The sequence below is a fragment of the Tyto alba genome, unplaced genomic scaffold, assembly GCF_018691265.1.
Source record: "Tyto alba isolate M040663 unplaced genomic scaffold, T.alba_DEE_v4.0 Super-Scaffold_21, whole genome shotgun sequence".
NCBI lineage: Eukaryota > Metazoa > Chordata > Aves > Strigiformes > Tytonidae > Tyto > Tyto alba.
Window position 1 is genome coordinate 21,141,523 of NW_024881295.1, and position 21,958 is coordinate 21,163,480.

Sequence of the window (21,958 nt, forward strand, 5' to 3'; positions counted from 1 at the left end):
GGAGAGAAGGTGGCTGCGGAGTAACAGAGTAATTGTTTCATTTTTTATTTAATGAGTAAGAGTATTGTGGGGCAATAAAAAGAGGACGGAGTCTGTTGCATTGACTGGGTAGCAGCAGTACTCGAAAGAGAGGGACAGTCACTCCATGAATGCTAGAAATCATGAGGCAGAGTGACTAATTTTTGTGATTGATTCATCTTACCCCCATGAGGAGTTGTCCTCTGAAAACAGATCAGTAGCAGACTAACCTGGCCCACCAGAGAGAAGGAAAACAGTGACTGCAGCGGAGTGTCTCTTTAGCCTAAAATGTTTTCTGCCCCAAGCTGGGGACATTGTGACAGTGTTCGTTCACAGGGACCGCTTCAGTCCTGTGGCCTTAACACAGGTTGTTGTAAAATTGTCTTTGTTTTAGTCTTCTACGAGGAAAAAAATGTCTAAATCTGCTGAGATTTCGGCAACAGTAAAAGACTTCATAAAACGTGCTTCATATGCAAGTTGCGGTACAGCAGTTGATGCCGAGCCAAAGATAATTTTTGCCCTCAAAACCTGTCAACTCCTTCCTGGCCTTTTGTGAGGGGTAATGCTATCACCCCTCTTCCCATTTCACAGAGGGGCAAACTGAGGCTGTCCTCTTGAGAGCTGTCAGGTCTCCAGCTCTTTTCCTGGATTTCAAGGGGGGACGTGTGCGTGCGTGTGTAGAAGGGAGAAGGAGGGTGAGCACAGAGCAACGCCTCTTCCTTGTGTCTGTCTGCAGGTGACCTGCTGCCCTGCTGCGTGCTGACATGATGACAGCTAGCGAGGCGGCCGGCGCGAGCAGCAAGTCTGAAAGCAGTGTCTGCAAGTCTGTTGAGAGGTGAGAGCTTTTCACGTTTCAGTGCTGGAGTGCTTTGCTTGCCTTTGTTACCCCCCACCGGAAAGAAAACCAAAGGAAGGAAGCATTCTCTCTGCTCTGCACTGTCCCCCTCTCCTCACGCGTTAAAACACACCCGTGTAGGTGATTTCATTGCTATCTCAGGACTGTGACATTTTAGCATCCAGTCAGACTGATAATGTCCTAGACTCACAGTGCTAGAGGAGGTCTGTCCCAAGGCAAGACCGCTTGTGCTGCTGATATATCAATCAATGTTTGCCCTGCCTGCACTTGAAATCTTCGGTGCTAGAGATTCCACAGCCTCCTCAGACAAGCCCTGTTGTCCCCACCCGCTGCAGGTTTTTTCCCAGTGTCCAACTTTGGGTTCTACTGAGCAGTCCAGCCCCCAGTGGCACTGCGATGCCCCGCTCCCTGGGAAAGGCCGTGGGCTTCACAGCTCCAGCTCTTAACCAGAGCACGGTGTTGTCACTGAGACACTCAGGAGTTAAATATCTGTGAGGCTAGGGAAGAACAGTATCTGGCCAGGGGCCCATTTCTGTTCAGAAACCCCTCCCAGACTCAATTTGCTCTACAGCTGAGTCTGCAGTGGCTGCCAGTGTTGTTTAACTCCAGGACAAAGCTCAAGGCTTGCCAGCACACCAGAGTATCCACATGGATGCTCTTACAAGAGCTCTAAGTTCTTGAAGAGGTGCACTTGGTAGGTTTAAGTTAATGGAGCAATTTCCCGAGTTGAATCAGGTTTGGGATCATGGTTCAGTGGAACTAATGATATGGGTTTGCGTCCCAGTAACTACCTTGTGTTGACCTGGTGCTCTTTCCCAAGTCCAGGCAAACCCCAAAGACATGGCTAAGTGCTTTGGCACCGAAACATTTTGTGTTGGAATAACTGTCTGTTCAGCTGGAGCTTTTCTATATTGATAAAATACGACAGTATTGATACTGTGCTATCACATGCTTGGAACTCCCAAGACTAAATATGTTGGGGATTTTTGGTGCAGGTCGGACAGTGAAAACATTTGACCCTTTGCTCTGAGAATGCTGAATCTGGTGCCTGGGTGCTCTGTCATGTGGGGACTGTGCCTGGGTGGATGGAAGCCCAATCCCACGTGTGGCCTGGGATGGTAGGGCCATAGAAATGTAATAATAAAAGTGCAGTTTTTGTGCATTAATATGGATTTGGGAAACATTTGGATGGGCTGAGAGAGAGCCTCTGAGCAGGCACTAGAGGAATGCCAGCTGTACCATATGTTTTCTCCTCTGTTTAGCAGCAGCAAATTCGCTGTTGTTTGCAAATGGTCCATGTTGCATTTATTTGCAGTGGACCTGCTTAATGCCGTGACAGTGTCGAAAACTCTGCTGCACTTCTGAACACACACACACAAAAATGCTGGTGAACCTCTCGTTGATAGCTGATGTGCAAAAAATACCTCTCTCACCTGCCACCTACTTCTGCCACCGAGAAGGACTTCATTTCCAATTGTGTCTTAGTTGTAACAGGAGGAGAGCATTGCGTTCTGGCTAGGAGGCCCTTTCCCTGAGCATCCTCCCCCATAAACCCATCTCTCAAGTGCTTGGTTTGAGCATCCTCTGCTGTTACCAGCTTTACCAGTAGGGCTTGCAGAGCTGATGGACTAAACCAAGGGTGGGCAATAATGGTGAATGTTTTTATCTCTTTTTGTCTTTGGTGCGTAGGATCAAGCTTGCAGATAGAAACAATACAGCAGCTGTGAAGGAATTAGGAAGACCTTCGTGTGGATTTTTGGGTGAGAGATGTTCTGAAGGTGCCTCGGTCACCCTGGGTTTAACACCTGAAGCTGAACCGGTTTCTTCTGTGGTGAAGAACCCCCTAGGAGCCTTGGAGAACTTGATGCTGGATCCAAGGCTAGACTGCTTTCAGCAGAACATGCTTAGTCCCAAAATGATCATCAGTGACCCATCTGTGGATCTGAACGTTAAAGAAAACAGTAAAATCATCAGGAGACAGATAGGAGGCACTCAAAATATGCGGTCACCTGGGAAAATTGGCTTGAGGAATAAGTCCTTCAGCATCAAGGACAAAATTTCAGAATGGGAAGGGAAAAAGGAGACGCAGTCTGCTCCTCGCAGAGAGGAGGAGCAAGGAGTTAAAGAGGAGCACAGGGTGCCCTGTGTAACTGAGCAGACGAGTGGGGAAGCACTGGTGACTCGGAAAGTGGAGACCAAGAGGCTTGTGAACTGGGAACTGGAGTGCAAAGGGGCAGGCAAAGAGAATGAGCGGAAAGCAGGAACTCTGAAAGGCACAGGGCAGGCAGCCGAGCGAAAGGGGGAAGCGCGGAAGGATGAGGAAGTGGAGTCCAGCCCTGTAAAATGCAAGGAGGTGAAAGGTGGGAAGTGGGAGGTCCAGAAGGAGAATCTTTCGGTGCTTAGTCAGGTCAAGAAGCTAGAGCAGGCTTTGAAAGATGGCTCGGCAGAGCTGCAGCCACAGTTGCCTGGTACTTACTACTCCCCGCAGTGCTTGCAGGAGAAGGCAGCCCAAGGACACACTGCTCCCGAGAGCCATGAAAGCGTATGTGGGGCTGAGCTCAGCAAAAGGCTCCTTGGCTTGGACTCTGAAATTAGCGAGCCAATTTTTGGGACTCTGGAAGAGGTAAGAACTTCTCATGTGAAATCCAAGGACTGCCCGGTGGAGAATGTGTACACAGAGCCAGGGGTGCCAGAGAAGAAACCCTTCATCAACCCACTGCCAAAGCCCCGGCGGACTTTCAAACACGAGGGGGAAGAGGACTGGGTGCCAGCAGCTAGGAATAAAAGAAATTTACCCCCTCTGCCATCCATTCCTCCCCCTCCTCTACCTTCCTCTCCTCCCCCATCAGCTGTCAGCAGGAGGCTGTGGAGCGGGAAGCACAAGAACAACGCTGACCACAGGTATTTGGGCTGTGTCGGTCTTGATGGTGGAGTCCCACCTTCCCATATCTCGGGGGGGGGGGGGCTGGGGGTGGGAGATGGATCTTTCTCTGGTCACTCGTAATGCCCGGAGAGCCTTGCTGGCCAGAACCAGCACTCTGAGGTCATCTCTCTGAGGGCTTATTAGTGGCCAGCACAACTTCACGGGATAACTGTGAACGGATAAGTCGTGGCAGATTTGGGCTTTAAGGTCCCTGTATTACTCGGCTTAACCTTCAAGCGCAAGATTGAGGGGTTTGAGGTTTTGGTTTGTTTTTTTTTTTTAGCAGAAAATCTGTTTAATTACAAAATTACTACAGCTGGTCTGGAACAGGGTCTGGAATGATAATCTCTAGACTCCACCGCAGCATTTTCACTGTTTATAGTAAACCTAGCCCTCTAACTGAAACTGATATGTATATATTCTCCTGGAGTGCTTTCTTGCCTTTTCTCCCTTCCCACATGATGGTGACACATTTGGGGGTGGGGAGCGTAAAATGCACGGCTGTTTCTAATGCCTTCTGCACAAACTGTCACCTAAAAATTCCTGGCTTGGGTGCAGGAAGGAAATTGAAACTTTCCTGGTTTGTTAGTGAACGACACTTAATTGTTTTTAACCCTTTCTACCATCCTGCATGTGAGTATTGCTTTCCTGTACTGCTCAGAGCAGGCTGATTTTGGGCCCCCCTTATTCCTGCTGAGGGTGGGATCTGTGCTGTAAATGGGATCTCTTATGGCCTAAGGTTCTGTGCAGGGTTGCAGGACGTTCCACGTAACGCTTGCATCTTCACGGTGTGACAACCCAGATTATCTATGGCATCCCCAAACTGCCCTTATTTGTGTGTCTGATTAAAAAATAACTGATCTCAGTGTTACTTTTCCCGCTTTATATGGGATGGGGCTGCGAAGTGTTCTCACTAAATCGTTTCACCAGCCGTGTGGCCTGTTGGAGAAGCGAGTTAGCTGTGATGTGGTTACGAAGGCCGGTTAACCGTATCACCCTCCTCTTTGCTCCTTCTCTCCTCCCGTCAATGGTGCAGGAAGTCATACGAGTTTGAAGACTTGCTGCAGTCGTCGTCTGAGAACGGCCGGGTGGATTGGTACGCGCAGACCAAGCTGGCCCTCACACGCACTTTATCTGAGGAGAACGTCTATGAAGACATCCTGGGTAGGAGCTTTGGACAGGGAAGGGATTTGACCGCTAAGGGTGAGTTGCTGAGAAGACTCACAGTCAACAGGCACTCACCGGACGTGCTGAATAATGTTTATTATCCAAATGTAAACCAAGACACGTTTTGCACAGATTATTGGCAAGAAAAACTGGACAGAATATTTCAAAACTCATCAGCTTCAAACATGAACCTGAGGCATGTGGGAACCAGCTTTTATATTTTGCTGGCGTCCCTGCTCTCTCTTCCTTTTGTCTTGCAGACTAACTCTCACAGCTCTGGTCTGTCCATTGTGGTGAGTTTGTCACCACTGAGAGAATGTGAACAGTCTGAAAACAATAGCCTTGAAGTCAGTTTCATGGTTCAGAAATAGGATTGTGTATGGCTCCAGGTACCATTGAAATTAAGAAACTAGGTCCCACGGTCTTTGAAATTAAGTTTTATTTCGTTTTCGAACTTCAGTGGCAGACCAATGCCATTTAAAAGATTATTTCCTGTAACAGTGTCAATGTATGTAGGTTTTTTCTTAATATTGTGAGTTAGATGGCCTTTTATGGAACACAGAATAGAAGCATCCCACTTGGAAAAAGACTTAATAAGTTTCGGTAGCTGTAGACTGGTGCTGTGGAAAGCTCTTGGCTGATTTTAGCGGAATAGGAAGAGGATAGCTGCCTCAGCTCTCGCCATGCAGCTGTAATCCTACAAAGGTGGTCTGTGTTGTTTGACGTGGGAGGAGCTGCACTTTCTCAAGAACCCGCCAGGCATTATTATTTGATATGAGTAAAATCTGATCACACTTGGTGAGAAAGATCTCTCAAAGGCATCGTGTTCCCGTGGGGCTGATGGCAGACAAGGGGATGAGAATCCATCCTTTTTGACATTTATGAAGCGGACGGCCTCGTTTGTGGAGCTGGGGGCCTGGTGTTTGCTTTTTTCTTCTCTTTACTTGGTGGGCCAAAGGAACGGGGAGTGTCTGAGCAGCTGCCAGGCTTTTTTTTTTTTGTGTTGGGGCCTGGTGGGAGGTCTCAGAAACCACTGAGTAAGGGTCACCTCGTCAGCTGGAATAACATGGATAGCATTACAGAGGGGCTGTATAGGCGAATCCATCCATTCAAATACAATCGCACCCCTGTGTCCCAAGCTTGCAGGGAACTCAAATACCAGGCTGAAATTCCTCTCCCCTCCAGCTTTTAGTTGCAAAGATTAGAAGACAACAAAGTTATGGGTAATTATCAGCTAATAGGGCATGTTTGTTTTTTTGTTTTCTTGCTGCATGTTTAGGCTTCGCCTGGAGTCAGTGATTTTAATTGGTTCCTGCAGTCCTGGTGGTGTTACCATGGAAGCTTGGGAAAAAGGGTGGACAGGGATAACTGGAAAAAAAAAAAAAAAAAAAAAGCTACAGTTTTCTTTTTCACAAGACTACAGGCGGGTATAGTCCACGAAACAAACAACATGTGAAAACCACACTGATGGAGGGGGAACCAAGACTGCAGGCACACACGTACACCCCAGACTCGTATGCGTAACTTGGGGGGGGGTTCAGCTGCCGGTGGGAGAGCCGTTCCCTTTCCCAGCAAGTTGCACAGATTCCCTTCATGCACTGTCTTTTTACCTGTTTGCCATTGCTTACCTGGAATATTGACAGTTGCACTGGGCAGATGGTTGACAAGGTTTATTTGTCAAAAAGAGGGAAGCAGTATTGTTTCTTCTATAATGAGGCTAACTGGACATGCCAGTGGACATACCCTGTTGAGGACGGGGTAGGCAACAGAACCTGTTCCTTTTTCTCCAATCTACCCAGTTATGCAACAGCTGAAGTATATTTTCAGTACTGAAGTGTGCTGTAGGAATTAGAAAGCGGAGCCAGTTTCAGGGACAGGAGCATGTTTGATGACAAAATGTTCTCTCAGACTTGATTTGCTGGTGCCACACATGCTTACCTTCTCCTCGGTGAATTCAGATCCACCACTGTAGTGCCGGGTGCCACCAAGCCAGTGCAGAAGACAGTACTGAAAGAGACTCGGATTTCTGTCCCTGTCTGAAGACTTCAGCTACAGTCCTGCCCCAGCAGGGCAGGCAGGTGGAAGCGGGGCAGTTAGATCCTACAGCCATTATCAGTCCCTGCTCCAGAGCCCTGCGACACCGCTGACCTCCAGTCCCTGCTCTCAGCCAAGCATTACATGACAATAAGAGAAAGGTAGTTGCTTCCAGTCTCGGCTGTCCACTGGGATGGCATGAAATGGTGTCAGTGAAGAGAGAAATAACAAATTGCCTGCCCGTGCAGATGCGTGGGCTAGCTATCGGTTTCTTAGATGCTTGGATGGAGATGTCACAGTCTGCTTTTTCAGAGTTGTGTGTTCTTTTTGAACACATTTATGTTCACACTTCCAGCACTGCTGAAGAGTGGGGTGTAAGAAGCTCATCATATGTAATTTTGGGTGTTTAAAACTTGGTTTAGTTGTGTGTCTCATATCTAGAATCAGTGGAAAGAATGGGGCGCCTCTGTGTGATCATTCAAGCCTTGTGTTTTTGAGGGGATCCTAGGTAAAAGTGAGCTGGATGTTGCTTCAGAGGTGTCCCTCCCTGCCAACCCCCCATCCCCTCAGGGAGAGAGCATCCTGCCTTTGGATGGCCCGGGTTAGGTGAGGTGAATCCTTCCCCCTTTTGACGGCGGGGCATGTGAGGTTGAGGCATCCATGATTGATAGATGCGTTTGAAAACCTGTGTTGTGTCACAGACATCCGTGTTCAGAGGGTGGATTACATCTTTCTACAGAGTCAGCCCAAGAGCAGTGGATCTCTTCAGCCCCAGTTAAATGGTGACCAGAGGTCCCCCTAAACATGGGGTTGAAATAGAGGAGAGAGAACCGTTGTGCTGGCCTTCAGCTCACAGTTTCATTTGGACAATTCTACGCAGAGGACTGGAAAGAAGGAAATACAATTATGGACTAATGCGCATGAGAATCTCACAGCTTCTCTGAAGACAGGGAAATGAACTCGAGGACTTGCTGGGTCTTTTCCATCTGTAGTATCTGTGATACGTTCCTATGGCCGCATATGTCAGTGTCAGGGTTTGGACAATGTCCAGTGAGCAGCTGGACTTGTGGGGCTATGGAGAGAATGAGGCAATCGCAGGAATGCTTGAGAACAGGTCTTTACATCTGATGTGGGAGGTGGGAGAAGGCCAGCAGATCCCCAAACAGATTTTTATGGCAAACCTCAAGGATTTTCTGCACTTACAGTCTCTTGCTTGTGGCTTTTTGCTGCAGATCCACCATCGAAGGAAAACCCTTATGAAGACATTGAGACCAACAGCCGCTGTTTGGGGAAGAAATGTGTCCTGACCTTCCCGGCATCCCCCACCTCTTCCGTACCCGGGACCCCTACTAAGGTACTTTGATTCAAGTGGCCACCTCTCCTGCTCCAGAAAGTTTTGGGCGAAGTCCAGGTTCTGTGTGGAAAAAATGGAGTTTTGCCGATGCGTGTCAGAGTTTTTTCCTTTTTGTCTTCTACCACTGGTCAGAGTACAGTGTGGTAGAGGGTATTTATTGCCTTTTCGCAAAAGTGAAAACCAGCATTCCTTTATACAAATGGTTTGTTGGCTCTCACTGTTTTTTCACACCAGGACTACTTTTCTCTGGTAGGGAGGAAGACTTTTGGCTAATATAGTGCAAGAAAACACTTCCTGCCCTCAAAGAGGGCACTTAAGTGCTGGGGTAATCAAGCCCTGCAGTCATCTTGGCTCAGTGTCAGTGGGCAGTGCACAGTGTGCCCGGGCTGATGCCAAGGTGCCTCTGCAGCCCTTTCCCTTAGGATGCTTCTTTTGCTCTCTCCTCGATGCAACTGGTTGCTGGTAGGCAGTGCAATGCCAGTCCCCTGGTTAGGGGGCCAATACTGAAAGGGTGCCCCCGCCAGCACCACAACTCACAGCCTCCTACCATTTTCCTCCTTGGCAGTGAAACTAAAAGGGGTAAAACATTGGTCTGCACCTCTTGCTCAGGGCTTACCAAGGCCAGCCCTGCTCTCAGCCTCCCGAGCTGTTTTGGTTGGTTCCTGTTGTCTGTTTAGATAGTCCCAAGCGTGGAACAGCAGGAGTGGTGTGACAGCAGAAGTCACCTCGGCAACAAATGCATTCAGAGGGGATAGCGGGGATCTAAACGCGGTTTTCCCGAGCAAAGGCTTTTCCCATGCTCTCCAAGTTGCAGCTATTATTAGAGCTGTTACCCAGGGTTTCCAGAGGTCCGACGTGCAGCGTTTCTTGACGTGTTGCTCTTTTCCTACCAGCTTAATCAGCAACCGAGGTTTCTTTGGATAATTCAACACTTAGAAGTGAAAATTGTCCTGTGGTTCTCGATCCATTCTCCTTAGGTCTAGAGCAGCAAGGGGCTATGTATGAATGTTGGGACGATGTTGATTTCCTACAGAGGGCTTTGCAATCAGCTGTGCCCCCTGATTTCCCACCTGTGCTATCAGATGGGGGCTGCAGTGTTACACAGGAATACCTTTCACCATAGATACGGTTCCCAGCCCAAGACACTTAGTAAAGAACGGAATATGAGTAGTTATCTTACACTACAGTGCTTTGACATCAAAAAGCTGTGATCTGCATCAGTCAGAAAAGAAGTGCTACAGCTCTTTTGGCAACTAACTGGTTTGCAGCTGCATTGTGAATCATGCTGGAGAGCCTGCCCAGGCTATAGACCGGTGGGGAATGGGTCTGGACAGACTTTCAGTAGTAGATTAAATCGCTAGTGCAGGATGAGATTCTTCAGTGTGAAGGCTCTTCCCAGTCTCATTTTAGTGTGGGACTTCTCTGTGGGTGTTAAGCTTTTTTGTGAGTGGATGCCAAACCATCCAGAGACACCTTGAGCTAACCTGAATGAATTGGTTTGGGTAATAATTGCTGAGTGTGTCTGTTACGCTGCCTCAGCTGTGGTGCTGCTGTGGCTTGTTCAGAATTAGCTTGGATACCTCTTCCCTACACCACTTAGTGCCACGTAGATGCGTGCTCTGGAAGTGCAGATACAGTGCCCACAAAAGGTACGACTTGACCTTGTCATAACTGCTGGGAAATTCTGTAGGAGACAAAAAGCATTCTTACTGAGCCTCTTTCTGGTGAGAAGTCTTTTGCCCTTCTTTATCTGGAGCTGAGGTTACTGCTTCTCTGGTGCTGTTATTGGTTAGTGACTTTAAGAACTTTACTTGGGTACTTAAATATCTACTACTGTGCTCCCACTGAACTTGCTAACGAGCCTAGGAGGAAACCAGTCTCCATAATTGTCCATCATGGCATTTTTTGCACCCTCCTCTGAAATACTTAATTCTGGCTTCTGTCAAAGACAGCCATACTGACAGTGCTTTTTGTCTTGTCTCACTGCAACTCCGTTCCTCCTGGCTGGCTGCTCCTTATCCCAAATGCTTGTGGTTGGCTGGTTTGGATAGTCTTGTCCTGTTTACAACCCCAGCCTCTGGATTACACAAGTCCTTGGAGATTTTTTTTCACACTGGAGCAAGGCTTCTTGGCCAACCCTGAGGCTGTGTTTCTGGTCTGCAATTAATATGGAACGGTTAAATTGCTGGTCAAGATAGTCCTGGTGTAGCCCAGTGACTGGGTGGGTTCCTTGCACGTGCACAAATCCGCGAGCACTCTCAAGGCTGTTTTGCCATCTGAGTTTTTCACCAGATTTAACGCCATGACAGTGTTGGCAGTGAAGCAAACATACGTGAGATACTGTGTTCATTCATTTCTCCTCCTCCATTTCCAGTTGCTTTCCAAGCCCATTTTTTTCCGACAAAACTCAGAGCGGCGGAGTTTCAAACTGCCAGACATACGGAAACTGAGCCGTGATGGGACTGGGTCGCCATCCAAAATCAGCCCTCCCTCCACCCCCAGCAGTCCAGATGACACCTTCTTCTCCTTGGGAGACCCTCAGAATGGCAAGAGGAGAAGGAAGATTCCCAAGGTAAATCTAGAGGGTTTTTTCTCTTTTGTTTGGCTTCTTCCAGTCAGGAATGCAAGTACGAGATGAAGTTTTTTGTTTCCAGTGTGGCATCCCTGCAATATAGCTGTTTTCCTGGCAGGTAACTTGTGTTTAACCTCCTTTCTGCCTGAAGAAGGCTCACAAACATCTCTGCAGGTTTTGAAGCAGTTATTTTTCCACCTGATATACCATGATTGTCAGGAGAGATAAAATAAGCTTAAAAAAAAAAAAAGAAAAAAAAGGCATTTTAATTTTTGGATAAAAGTCAAAGTTTTCTAGAGGGAAAAAAAGCAATTAATATTTTTGCAAAAGATATGCTGCATCATATTTCCTTCTTTGCTTGATGGATAGGACAGTCAGAAATCGTCTGTGTGTTGCGTTGTTGTTCCCTCCTGGCAATCTGTTGCTAGATCTGATTCATGCATTGGCTGATTATGATTCAAGGCAGGGTGTGATTGTAGGTGAACAATGAAAATACTGACATTTGAGTGACAAAAGGAGTTGTCTGTTGTCATGAGCATTTTCTGGAGCAACATTCTGTACTTCGTATTTGGATACAGCATGACTCCGTTTTAATTTTATTTTCTTTCAGATCTAGCAGGAAGTATATTCAGTCCAAATGAAGTTTGGCAGCAGTCTATCTATTGAACGTTTCAAAAACACAGTTATAAAAACACAGTTGCTTGTTCCAGTCTTTGCAGGACAATCAGAGGCTACCAGGGACTGTCTGTGGTGATTTTTTTCTGAACCCACACTTTTCATTTGGGGAAGAAGAGATGTGTTTGTGTATCTTCTTTGTTTCCTGCTTGCTAGATCTGCGTTCGTGTTTGCACACCTGATTTTTGAATGCCCTCTCTAAATACCTCAGCTCTTCGGGAACGAGCCAAAGACTACAAATGTCTAAGGTTTTCTTTCCTAGTATGCCTGCACATCTGTGCATGTGCTAGAGCTCAATCAGTGTGTTCCCACATACTTTTATGTCCGCTGAAGGGAAGATTACAAGTATATATTTACCAGGCAGTGTCACTGAGCAGTCTTGCAGAGCAAGCTCAGAATTAAGATTTGCTGTGTCAGTGGCAAGACCAGCCTGAGACTTGAGCTGGGCAGCTGGCTAGAGGCTGTACTTCCACAGCAGAGCATCCTGCCTCTCACTCAGATATTTGGATTCAGAGTTCCCTGACGAGGCGTGTGGTGGGCCAGTCTTACCTTGAGCTCTCATGACACACGTGTGCAGGGATCCCAGGCTTTCTGGAATAAATCTGGATGGTGCGGCCATGTCCTGCAGCTCCTGCCTGGGATCTTGACGAGAAGGCTGCTCTGCTCGAGGAGGCTTGGGGGAGCCCGTCACGGGCCTCCTGCAGCTCCACTGCCCTTCAGGAACGAGCGGGGAGACCAGCTGAGTTGAGCCACTAAGCCCAGCTATGCCCAACACTGAAATGTCCCCTCCCCTGGTCAGCCGGGGGGCCAGGGCTTAAAGGACTTGCAAAGCAAGCCACTGGGATAAATTACGTCAGCATCGCTGTCTCCCACCTGTTTCAATTTCTTCCGCATTTCTCGTATGATATGTTTCCCCCGTTTTTGATACGAAGGCTTTTCCAGCATACTCCACAACAGACGTCAAAGGCGTGAAAGCCTGTGGTCGTGCTCCAGCCAGTTTTCCTACTGTCAAACCCACAGACCAGGGCAGGTTCCCAAGGGGACCCTCCGGTGCTCCCAGGGGGACCCTCCGGTGCTCCCAGGGGGACCCTCCGGTGCTCCCAGGGGACTCCCTGGTGTTCCCAGGGGACCCCCTGGTGCTCCCAGGGGGACTCTCCGGTGCTCCCAGGGGACCCCCTGGTGTTCCCAGGGGACCCCCTGGTGCTCCCAGGGGGACCCTCCGGTGCTCCCAGGGGGACCCTCCGGTGCTCCCAGGGGGACCCTCCGGTGCTCCCAGGGGGACCCTCCGGTGCTCCCAGGGGACCCTCCGGTGTTCCCAGGGGACCCCCTGGTGCTCCCAGGGGGACCCCCCGGTGCTCCCAGGGGGACCCCCCGGTGCTCCCAGGGGGACCCCCCGGTGCTCCCAGGGGGACCCCCCGGTGCTCCCAGGGGGACCCCCCGGTGCTCCCAGGGGGACCCTCCGGTGCTCCCAGGGGGACCCTCCGGTGCTCCCAGGGGGACCCTCCGGTGCTCCCAGGGGACCCTCCGGTGCTCCCAGGGGGACCCTCCGGTGCTCCCCGGAGCGTGGACCCACGGGATGGAGAGGCCCCGGTGGGCACCAGCGAGCTCGTACGGCAGCGCGTTACGGCCTGGCCTTCCATCAAGGCTTGTTGCCTCGGGCTCCTGCGATGCCATCACGACTGTACGGCCTCTGTGCCAGAGCGAGCGTGGCCCTTGGCGCGGGTGCAGGTTGCTGTGCAAGGTAGATGCTGGTAGGTGTCAGTTCTGGGCCGTCAAGTGAAGAGTTTCAGTACGGCCAGGGTTGGGAAACAGAGCACTTTGCATGAAATTATAACTTTCTTTCTTGCCTGGGGAGGAAAATAACCTTGTTTGCTTGTGTGTTTGCTGAGCAGCTTGTGTTGAAAATCAATGCCATTTATGAGGCGCGAAGGGGAAAGAAACGTGTCAAGAGACTATCGCAGTCTACAGAGAGCAATTCAGGGAAAGGTAAAAAAAACCTTTGAATCGTCATGCATCTCAGACTTTCTGAGGACTTGTCCTAGAGTTTAGACTGGCTTGGTGGTTTATGTGACATGTTCTAGCGCTTCTTCCAGTCCAGAGTGTGAGATTGAGCTGGGCCTTCCACCCTTTCTTTTGGGAGGATAAAGGCTGTTCCTCTGCCCAAAAGACTTTCATTAAAATGGAACTTTTTTTTTTTTTTTTTTTTTTTATTTCTTGCTTCATTTTCATTCCGTGGCTTTACATGATAACCTTATAGGTCGCACCAAAAATGTCCCCCCTTTTTGATGTTTATTTCTGGAACAGGCTGGAAGCTTTGGAGAGGAATGTTCTGTCCAAAGAGTCTTGATTTGTTGAGATCAAAATATTTTGCGGGAATGTGTCGCTTTAGTGAACTGTCCAATGGAAGACAGTAGAGTTTGAAACAGTCCTGATTCCTTCAACATCCCAATAAACAAATAGCCTCAGATAGGAATCAGGGTTTTTAGACTTGGCTATAGGGCCATCTCCATTATAGTAAGATTGAGACTTTCAGCCTCTCACTGTCCATTAACAACTTGCCAGAAATGTTCAGGTACTTCAGAGCAATTACTTTTAAACATCTCACCTCTGTAAAATTTAAAATGATGTCTTTCCAACACAGTATTTTTTTTCCAAAACATCCTGAATTCCAGTGAAAGGTGGCCACCGGCTCTATTTGTTTCCTACAATCTATCCTATTTTATATAGGATATACACCCACAGGGTAAATGAGTGTGTTTATATAAACCTTCAGGGGAACCATCCCAGACTTGTCTCTACATCGTTTTTTATACCCCTCTCTGAAGCATCTAAGGCATCACTGACAAAATCAGGCTGTTGGACCATATAGACCTTGAGTCTGGTTCACTCTGGCAGTTGTTTTTTTGTTTGTCTGCTTTTTTTTTATCCCTTGTCCCGCAAACTACTGCATATTAATCAGTGTTTTACCTTGGTGTTGTGCTTATATAGACTTGGACAAAATACTGCTCTGGTGTTTTATTCTTTATGCAGCTCTTCTGGCTGTGCAAACTTGATTTTGTTGTTTGTTTATTATTACTATTCCTTGAACGAATGGGAAGATACCAAGGTTGGTAAGCTCAGTGTCTGTGGGTATGTGCACCCTTGAAAAGAACAAGGCCCTTGGGATTTATACTGTCTTCCCCTTGCAGTTTCCAGGCCTGGCTTTCTCATGCCAGTGATAAGGAATGCACAGTTATAAACACAACCCAATTCATCTTCCTCTTTCTTGTTTTCCTAGTTACAGATGAAAACAGTGAATCGGACAGTGATACTGAAGAGAAGCTGAAAGGTAAGGCAAATGTGTGAAGAGAACAAATGGTTGTTGATAAACTCTGCTCCAAGAACCTGGATCAGGATCTCTTCAGTGTTCTGCTTTTGGAAAAGCAGCTTGTTTCTACTCAGAATACAGTGAGAAAACAAAGATCTCGATACTGGAGAAGAAAATCCATGGGCAGAGGACTATACGAGTCCAAACATCTGTTCCAATTCCCATCAAAGCTTTTTGCGCTGACTTTCCTAGGAGATGGCTTTGAACACTATGAAAATACAGTGAGGTTCTAAGTACACAGTCACAAGTGTGTGACCAGGCTGATAGAAGCAGAACTGCATGGGACAGGGTGTTCAGAAACCCCACTACATGTTTACTAAGGGAGAAAACCCACCAGCCAGACTGGCTAGCGAGGAAAACAGAATTGCACTATGTGATTTATTTCTGGTTAAGCTCTTCTGCATTGGCTCAGTTGGGATAAAGCACTGCATTGCTTGCTTCACGCCGGTAGAGCTATATGATATACTGGTCTCCATAATACTCTTCTGAAAGCTTCTTGTGCTGGTAATTAGCCCTGTGACATGCTGGTGGCATTACAGTCCTTTGGGAATTTATATGGCAAATTCAAAGTCCTGGCAGAGTTAGAATACAAGATGGAAACTCCCTCAGATTCCAAATTTTCCTGACTCACATGCACACTTGATCTGAGTAGCAGGTCAGTTCCCAAGCTGAAAGTCATAGAATCACAGATTGGTTTGGGTTGGAAGGGACCTGAAAGATCCTCTAGTGGCACCCCCCTGCCCCAGGCAGGGCCCCCTTCCCCCAGCCCAGGGGGCTCCCAGCCCCGTCCAACCTGGCCTTGAACCCTTCCAGGGAGGGGGCACCCACAGCTGCTCTGGGCACCCGGGGCCAGCGCCTCACCCCCCGCACAGGGGAGAATTTCTTACACCTACTCTAAATCGACCCTTTTTCAGTTTAAAACCGTTGCCCCTCATCCTACCACTACACCCCCTGATCCAGAGTCCCTCCCCAGCTTTCCTGTCCCCCCTTTAAGCACTGGAAGGCCGCTGTAAGGTCTCCCTGGAGCCTTCTCTTGTCTGGACTAAACAATCCCTGGCATAAGCAGCAGTTCCCACTCTGTGTCAACCACAGTGTGTGGCGCTTAGGAGTGTTCGTCCCTACCCTCCTTCAGGTCTTTAAAACAGAAACCTCAGACTGAATTCCCACTTGCGAGCTCAGCTTCCCACACAAGAACTGCTGAATGTCCTTACTCTCCCCTGCATTGGGAAATCTTTTATCCGTACTGCTGTGTTAGCAAGAGCAAGCTGAAAATTGCTCCCACCACCTACATTTTGACAGGTTCTCAGGCTAGCCTGGAGATAGGGAGAGAAAGCTTGTCCCCACATTGCACAGAAATTACATTCACAACTGTCTCGAAACATGGCATTGTGAAATATAGTCCGTGTTCAGATGCAGCTGAGAAAGACTTTAGATGTGGCCAGAAGACTCAAACTTTTGTCTGTAGCTGATTGCCATAGTGACTCATGTGCATCAGCCTGGGTTTCTCTGTGTATAACTGCAGCGAGGAACTGCCTGTAGAGGGGATGACGGAGGTTGTGTGAAGTCACCTCAAATCCAACAGCGCTGGACTCTGAACAATATCCAGATCCATACCTGAATCTGAGAGAGTGTGCAAGTCTACGTAACTGTGAACAGGAGCTCTGGGCTTGCTGTTTGGTCTAGCTGCACCTGTATTTTGCATTATGCCTTGTTGAACTGTTGACCTTCCTATTTTTAAATTTTTAAATAGGGAAGTGAGATGATTTAGCGAGTTTCTTTTATTTAGGACTTTCAATTTTGTATGGTTCGCTTAACAGACCAAACACACCAGCCAGTTGCCTCTGCTTAGCAAGTCACTGTATGTCATCTGAGACACGGTAAATCATAAGACAGCAGTCATCAGACTGCATGTCAGAACCATAAGTTCTGACCCTTTGGAAGGAAAAATGCTTGAAGACAAACTCTGCCATGATGACAGCAGTAAAGTCCTGGTATCTTTAGTAGGTTCCACAGAATATAAACAATGCAGAGCCTGAGCAAGCTTTTCAGGAGCATTGCTGTGACACTGTTCCTTTTGAAGTCCCTAGTAAAACAGAAACCACTTCTGAGAACTTTTGAAGAATTACAACTTTAGGGCAAATAGCATAATAGGTGAGGAGAGAAAGGGGTCTAAGCCATCTTCCTAGGGCTTTAACTGTCCAGGGTTTGTTACACTCTCTGATTTAAGAGGCACCCCAAGATTGGTTTAAATGATCTTGTCTGGAATAGTCCACATACGGCACAACTTTACCAGACAAAAGGTCAGGTGTCTGTCCTGAAGTAGATATACCATCTCTCGGGAGCCCTGTCTCCCAAGCAGACATCTTACGAATTTGGAGTCCCTGCAATATTCCTGTGGTGGTTGTTTCTGTCAAAATGTTGCGTTGCCACCGGCGTTCGCAAAAAGTGCAGTTGTAAGAATGTGTTGTCGTCTCTGCTTGTAGTCAATTCTTTCTTTTGTAGTAGAGGTAAGGGAGACATCATGGAGGTTTAATTTGGGATGCGACTGTAAAACAAAGCAGGGGGGTGGTCCTAGGGAATCTCATCTGGCCTCTTCTCAGCAGGCAGCTTTTCATTACTTTCCATGCTGGAATGTTTATTGTCCCACAGCTCATGTGTGTTGCAGTTACAGCTCGCTTGGCAGTTTTTCTTACGTTCTTGGGTGAATTTGTGGAAACGTGGTTCTGAGCGATTAGTTTTAGGCACAGGAAGGACTGGCACGAGCCAGCCTTTTTTGTTTGCCCCTCTCTCCACGTTGTTTTTTTTGATGTTGTTGTTGTTGGCCTACAGCCCAGCCTGCGTTATTGAAGCTGGGAGTCCCCAGCATTACGCAGCCTGACCCAAGGGCTGGTCTCGTAAAACCGTGGAGGTTGCTACCCACAGCCTCCTCTGAACAAAAAGGTGGTCAATCCCCTAAGCGTGCTGGCTTTGAAAGATGCATACGTGAGTGCTAGGGTGAATGCCCAGACCTTATCTGTTACGCCACGTCCCACATGGATCTTGGTTTGGGCTGTCTTCGGCTGTAAAAGCTATCCATTAAATCCTTCTGCTGCCTGAGCTCTTCAGGGTGATGGCACTTGCAAGATTACGTCCTGTCTCTCTCGGTACTTATAATGCAGCTTCCAAATGGTTCCCGCCTCTTACTCAGCCGCTGAGAAAGTAAATGCAGCGAGGCAGTTCCGAGTTTATCCGTAAGTCCTTGCAAAGCACTGTTGGTGCTCCGTGCAAACAGCTAGCCAAAGTCACAATCTCTAATCCTTTTCTTCGTAGCTCACAGCCAGCGCCTGGTGCATGTGAAATCTCGCCTGAAGCAAACCCCGCGGTACCAAACCTTGGAACGGGACTTGATAGAATATCAAGAGAGGCAGCTGTTTGAGTACTTCGTCGTGGTGTCACTGCACAAGAAGCAGGCTGGGGCTGCCTACGTCCCTGAGGTTACCCAGCAGTTCCCGTTGAAGGTGCGGTGCCTGTTGAAAGGTCTGGCTGGCGTGTCTCAGGTTGCGTGGTGCACTTGCACAGCTGCGGAAGCCACAGCTTCTCTGTTGACCCCACATTCTGTCAGCTACCCCTCTGCTGTCTCGGTGTTCAGTGAGACCGAAGATAGAGGGGCTGCAGCCACCCCCCAAGAATTGTCATGGTATTCCTCACCGTTGAAAGAGCAGCTGATTTAGATCTTTTGCTGCCCTCGGCTATGACTTTTATGCAGCTATTCCCTTTTCTCCCCTTTTCTCTTTAAAGGAAACTGGCACTTGAGGGAAGACACGTGTTCTTAAAGGGAGGGCACTGCTTTCACCAATAGTCCAGCTCAAAATGGGGAAGGAGGAATGGGAGAAACGTAGAGCCAGTGTGACAGCATGTTTGTAAATGGGATGTAACCAGAGCTCCCCTCAGGCTTCAGTTCTCTCACTGCTTGCTGGAAGATGGGTCCCGTATTAGAGGCACAGTATAGCAGAGGCAGGTGCTGCAGATGCAGGGCTTGGTAGAACTGGGGGCACAGAGTTCCTCTGAGATATCGAAGGATGAGGTGAGCCAGAATCACAGAAATTTTAATATCTTCCAGGCAGAAGCTTAGCCTCTGTCATCACCTCTTCATTTGTCACAGGAAAAATATTTGAAGTCATTCCATCTCCACATGACTAATTGGAAACATTCCTTCTCTCTGTTCTGCTAGCTTGAGCGCTCGTTCAAATTCATGCGTGAGGCAGAAGATCAATTGAAAGCTATTCCCCAGTTTTGCTTCCCTGATGCAAAGGACTGGGCCCCCATCCACCAGTTTGCTAGGTAAGTACTGTACTTTGTATCCTGATTCATGAGAAAACAGATTTATATATCAAGCTAATTAGATATGAGAGCTGTTACGGTAGAAAATTGGGCAGAGCCCTGCGAGGGGTGTATTGATAATGTGAAAATACTGTGGGTTTATTTGGTTTGTATGTCAGAGGTTTTTAATGTGGGTGATGGGTATCTTGTCATAATGGTTTCTCTTTCTGCAGTGAGACGTTCTCATTTGTCCTGACGGGAGAAGATGGAAGCAGGCGATTTGGATACTGTAGGAGGCTGCTGGTGATTATCCCTGGTTTTTTCTTTCCCTAGAGATGCAGCCTTCTGTGGGGTTGGTGTTACTGTCACCTGTTCTGGAAAGCGAGAAGCTGTTGCTCTTCTGTTTTAGCGTGCAAAGACAGAGCAGCAGCAGAGCAGCTTTGCTGCCTCCCTCTGACTACCATCCTCCACTCCAGGCATAGCTCTTTTACCTTTTCCTTAAACCAGCACTTAACGTTATGATCATGGACTGTTTTTTCACCATTAAACTGAAGACAGGGTTTGTCTCCCTTAGGCTTAGATAGCTACTAACCAGTCGTCTAAACTTGTGCTGGTCCTGTAGGCTCAGAGTTGTCTCTCTAGAGCAGTCTGCCCTGCCTCGTTCATTTGACTTAGGAAGGCTGGGACCTTACTGTGCCCATTTCTCCCCACTGTTTCTAGCGTACCAGGGTTTGAGCCCGACTTAAGGTATTGTCATCAGCAGCACGCTGTCAAATGCCTGCCAGTTTCTGAGCCAGCCAGCCAGCTGCAGAACTCAGAGACCCATCGCTCTTATCTTTGCACTGGTTATACCTATGACATTTTCTTGGTGGTTTTTGTGTGTGTATTTGTGTTTGTCTTGAAAGCCCAGTGGGAAAGGGAAGCGTCTCCCAGAAGTTTACTGCATTGTGAGTCGCCTTGGATGCTTCAACCTCTTCTCTAAGGTGAGCGGGGACAGAGAGGGGATGTGTGCTGTAGGCCAAGAGGGACCTGAAAGTAAAGTCAGCACCAGAAGAATGGGGATGGGGGAAGCTGATGGCTGAAGAAAGGGCCTGAAAGAGTGTTGGCCAGGCAACCAAATGCGAATTCCAGAATCTACCAAAAGCACGGTTAAAAGGAAAACTAGACTGTCAGCTGTTACCTTCTTCCGCAGAACTACTGGAACGCAAGCACTGAAAGATCAAAAGGTGGAGTCCTAACTCCAAGGGTGGTAGGGAGTTTGCAAATTGTAAGCTTTCCAGTGACTTCACTGGAGCTGGGTTTCTCTTGCCGAAGGAAATAAAGGTGCAATTGAAGGCCCTTGTACTTTCTTCCTTATGATTCAAGGCTCCATGTCAGTGCTGGGTTAAGGACAGAATGTAAATGCTGGTGTGCTTCGTTCCAGGTGTTACCTCCCTCCTCCTGATTTACACAGTTTTGTGTCTTCATGCCTTTATTTCAGATCTTGGATGAGGTTGAGAAGAGACGGGGCATTTCCCCAGCCTTGGTGCAGCCTCTCATGAGGAGTGTCATGGAGGCACCTTTCCCAGCTTTGGGCCGGACGATCACAGTCAAGAACTTCTTGCCAGGCTCAGGAACAGAGGTAAAGACACCGCCCCAGAGAGAGGGAGACCTAGGCCAGCAAGTGGTGCAGGACTGGTGACTGGAAGTTGGGACTGTGACACAGCACTGGAGATCAAGGACAGATTGTTTGGCAGCTGTCAGGTGGGGGAAGCTAAGGAGTAAAATAAGAGACCCAGAGGGGATGTCACAGAGGCTGCCAGCAACAATCAAAAAGGAAATCCTATGGTGAAGATGAAGGTGAGGCCACGTTAGCTGTGCTAATATGGTAAAATGAAATGGGGCGTTGGCCCTGAAGCCAAATGGCACAGACTGGTGGACCTCATGCTGCGCAGCCCATGGCCTCGGATCTCCTCGAGGTCCCCCGACACTGAACTTCCTGAAGACAGGATTCACAGCACGTGCTCCAGCATCGCTAACACAGAACCGCTGTTCGTTTGGGAACAGGGCACAGGGTTCTGGTCAAAAAAAAAAAAAAAAAACCAACCCACACAAGGGCAATGTTGTGGTCTTTCAGACCGGCGTTTTCACAGCATGGAGGTGAAGGGTACATGTTGGGTGTGAGGACAGCAGGAGGGTTTTAACAGTGCAGAGCTGGTGGGGGTAGCATTGAAGGACCGTGGGAGGATTGAGGGAGCCAAACTGAAGGTAGTCTTGTTGGGCGTGGTATGCCTTGAATGTGGGAGAGAGGAAAGTGAGGGAGTTGCTAGAGGTTGTTTCTGAGGGCTTTCAATATGTCACTACACGGTGACATTCTCCTCAGCCAAACTGAAGACAGTCCAAACTAAGTGAAATTACTGCAGAGCACATGCATAGCTGGTTAAAAATCTGCACTCGAGGAGTAGAGTCCCAATGGTGTGCTGTCAGGCCGTGAGAGTGTTTTGGCTGTTTTGTTTCTAAGATCCTTAATGTTCATTAATTATCTGGTCGATGGCATAAACCCCACATTTATGCAACGGGTAGATAACATCATTGGGATGGGTCGCGGGCACATCGGAGAGTAAGGGATTAAAATTCAAAAGGACCTTGCTAAGTTGAAGGCTTGGTCTGAAATTCAATATGGATAAGAGCAAAATGCTGGGAAGAAGAAATGA

General features: G+C 48.1%; 1 protein-coding gene across 3 annotated transcripts in view; it reads left to right on the forward strand.

Annotated features, from left to right (window-relative positions):
* Positions 1-21,958, forward strand: part of DENND2A (DENN domain containing 2A) — a 61,542-nt gene that overhangs the window by 24,258 nt on the left and 15,326 nt on the right. For all 3 annotated transcript variants that reach the window (XM_042795298.1, XM_042795300.1, XM_042795299.1), the window contains exons 2-13: positions 755-853; positions 2,564-3,775; positions 4,834-4,961; positions 8,231-8,352; positions 10,727-10,924; positions 13,492-13,585; positions 14,877-14,927; positions 18,276-18,463; positions 19,177-19,286; positions 19,499-19,568; positions 20,171-20,248; positions 20,746-20,886. In XM_042795298.1, coding sequence (XP_042651232.1) covers positions 783-853; positions 2,564-3,775; positions 4,834-4,961; positions 8,231-8,352; positions 10,727-10,924; positions 13,492-13,585; positions 14,877-14,927; positions 18,276-18,463; positions 19,177-19,286; positions 19,499-19,568; positions 20,171-20,248; positions 20,746-20,886 — 2,463 coding nt within the window. In that variant the 5' untranslated portion in view covers positions 755-782. The remainder of the gene's footprint in view (positions 1-754; positions 854-2,563; positions 3,776-4,833; positions 4,962-8,230; positions 8,353-10,726; positions 10,925-13,491; positions 13,586-14,876; positions 14,928-18,275; positions 18,464-19,176; positions 19,287-19,498; positions 19,569-20,170; positions 20,249-20,745; positions 20,887-21,958) is intronic.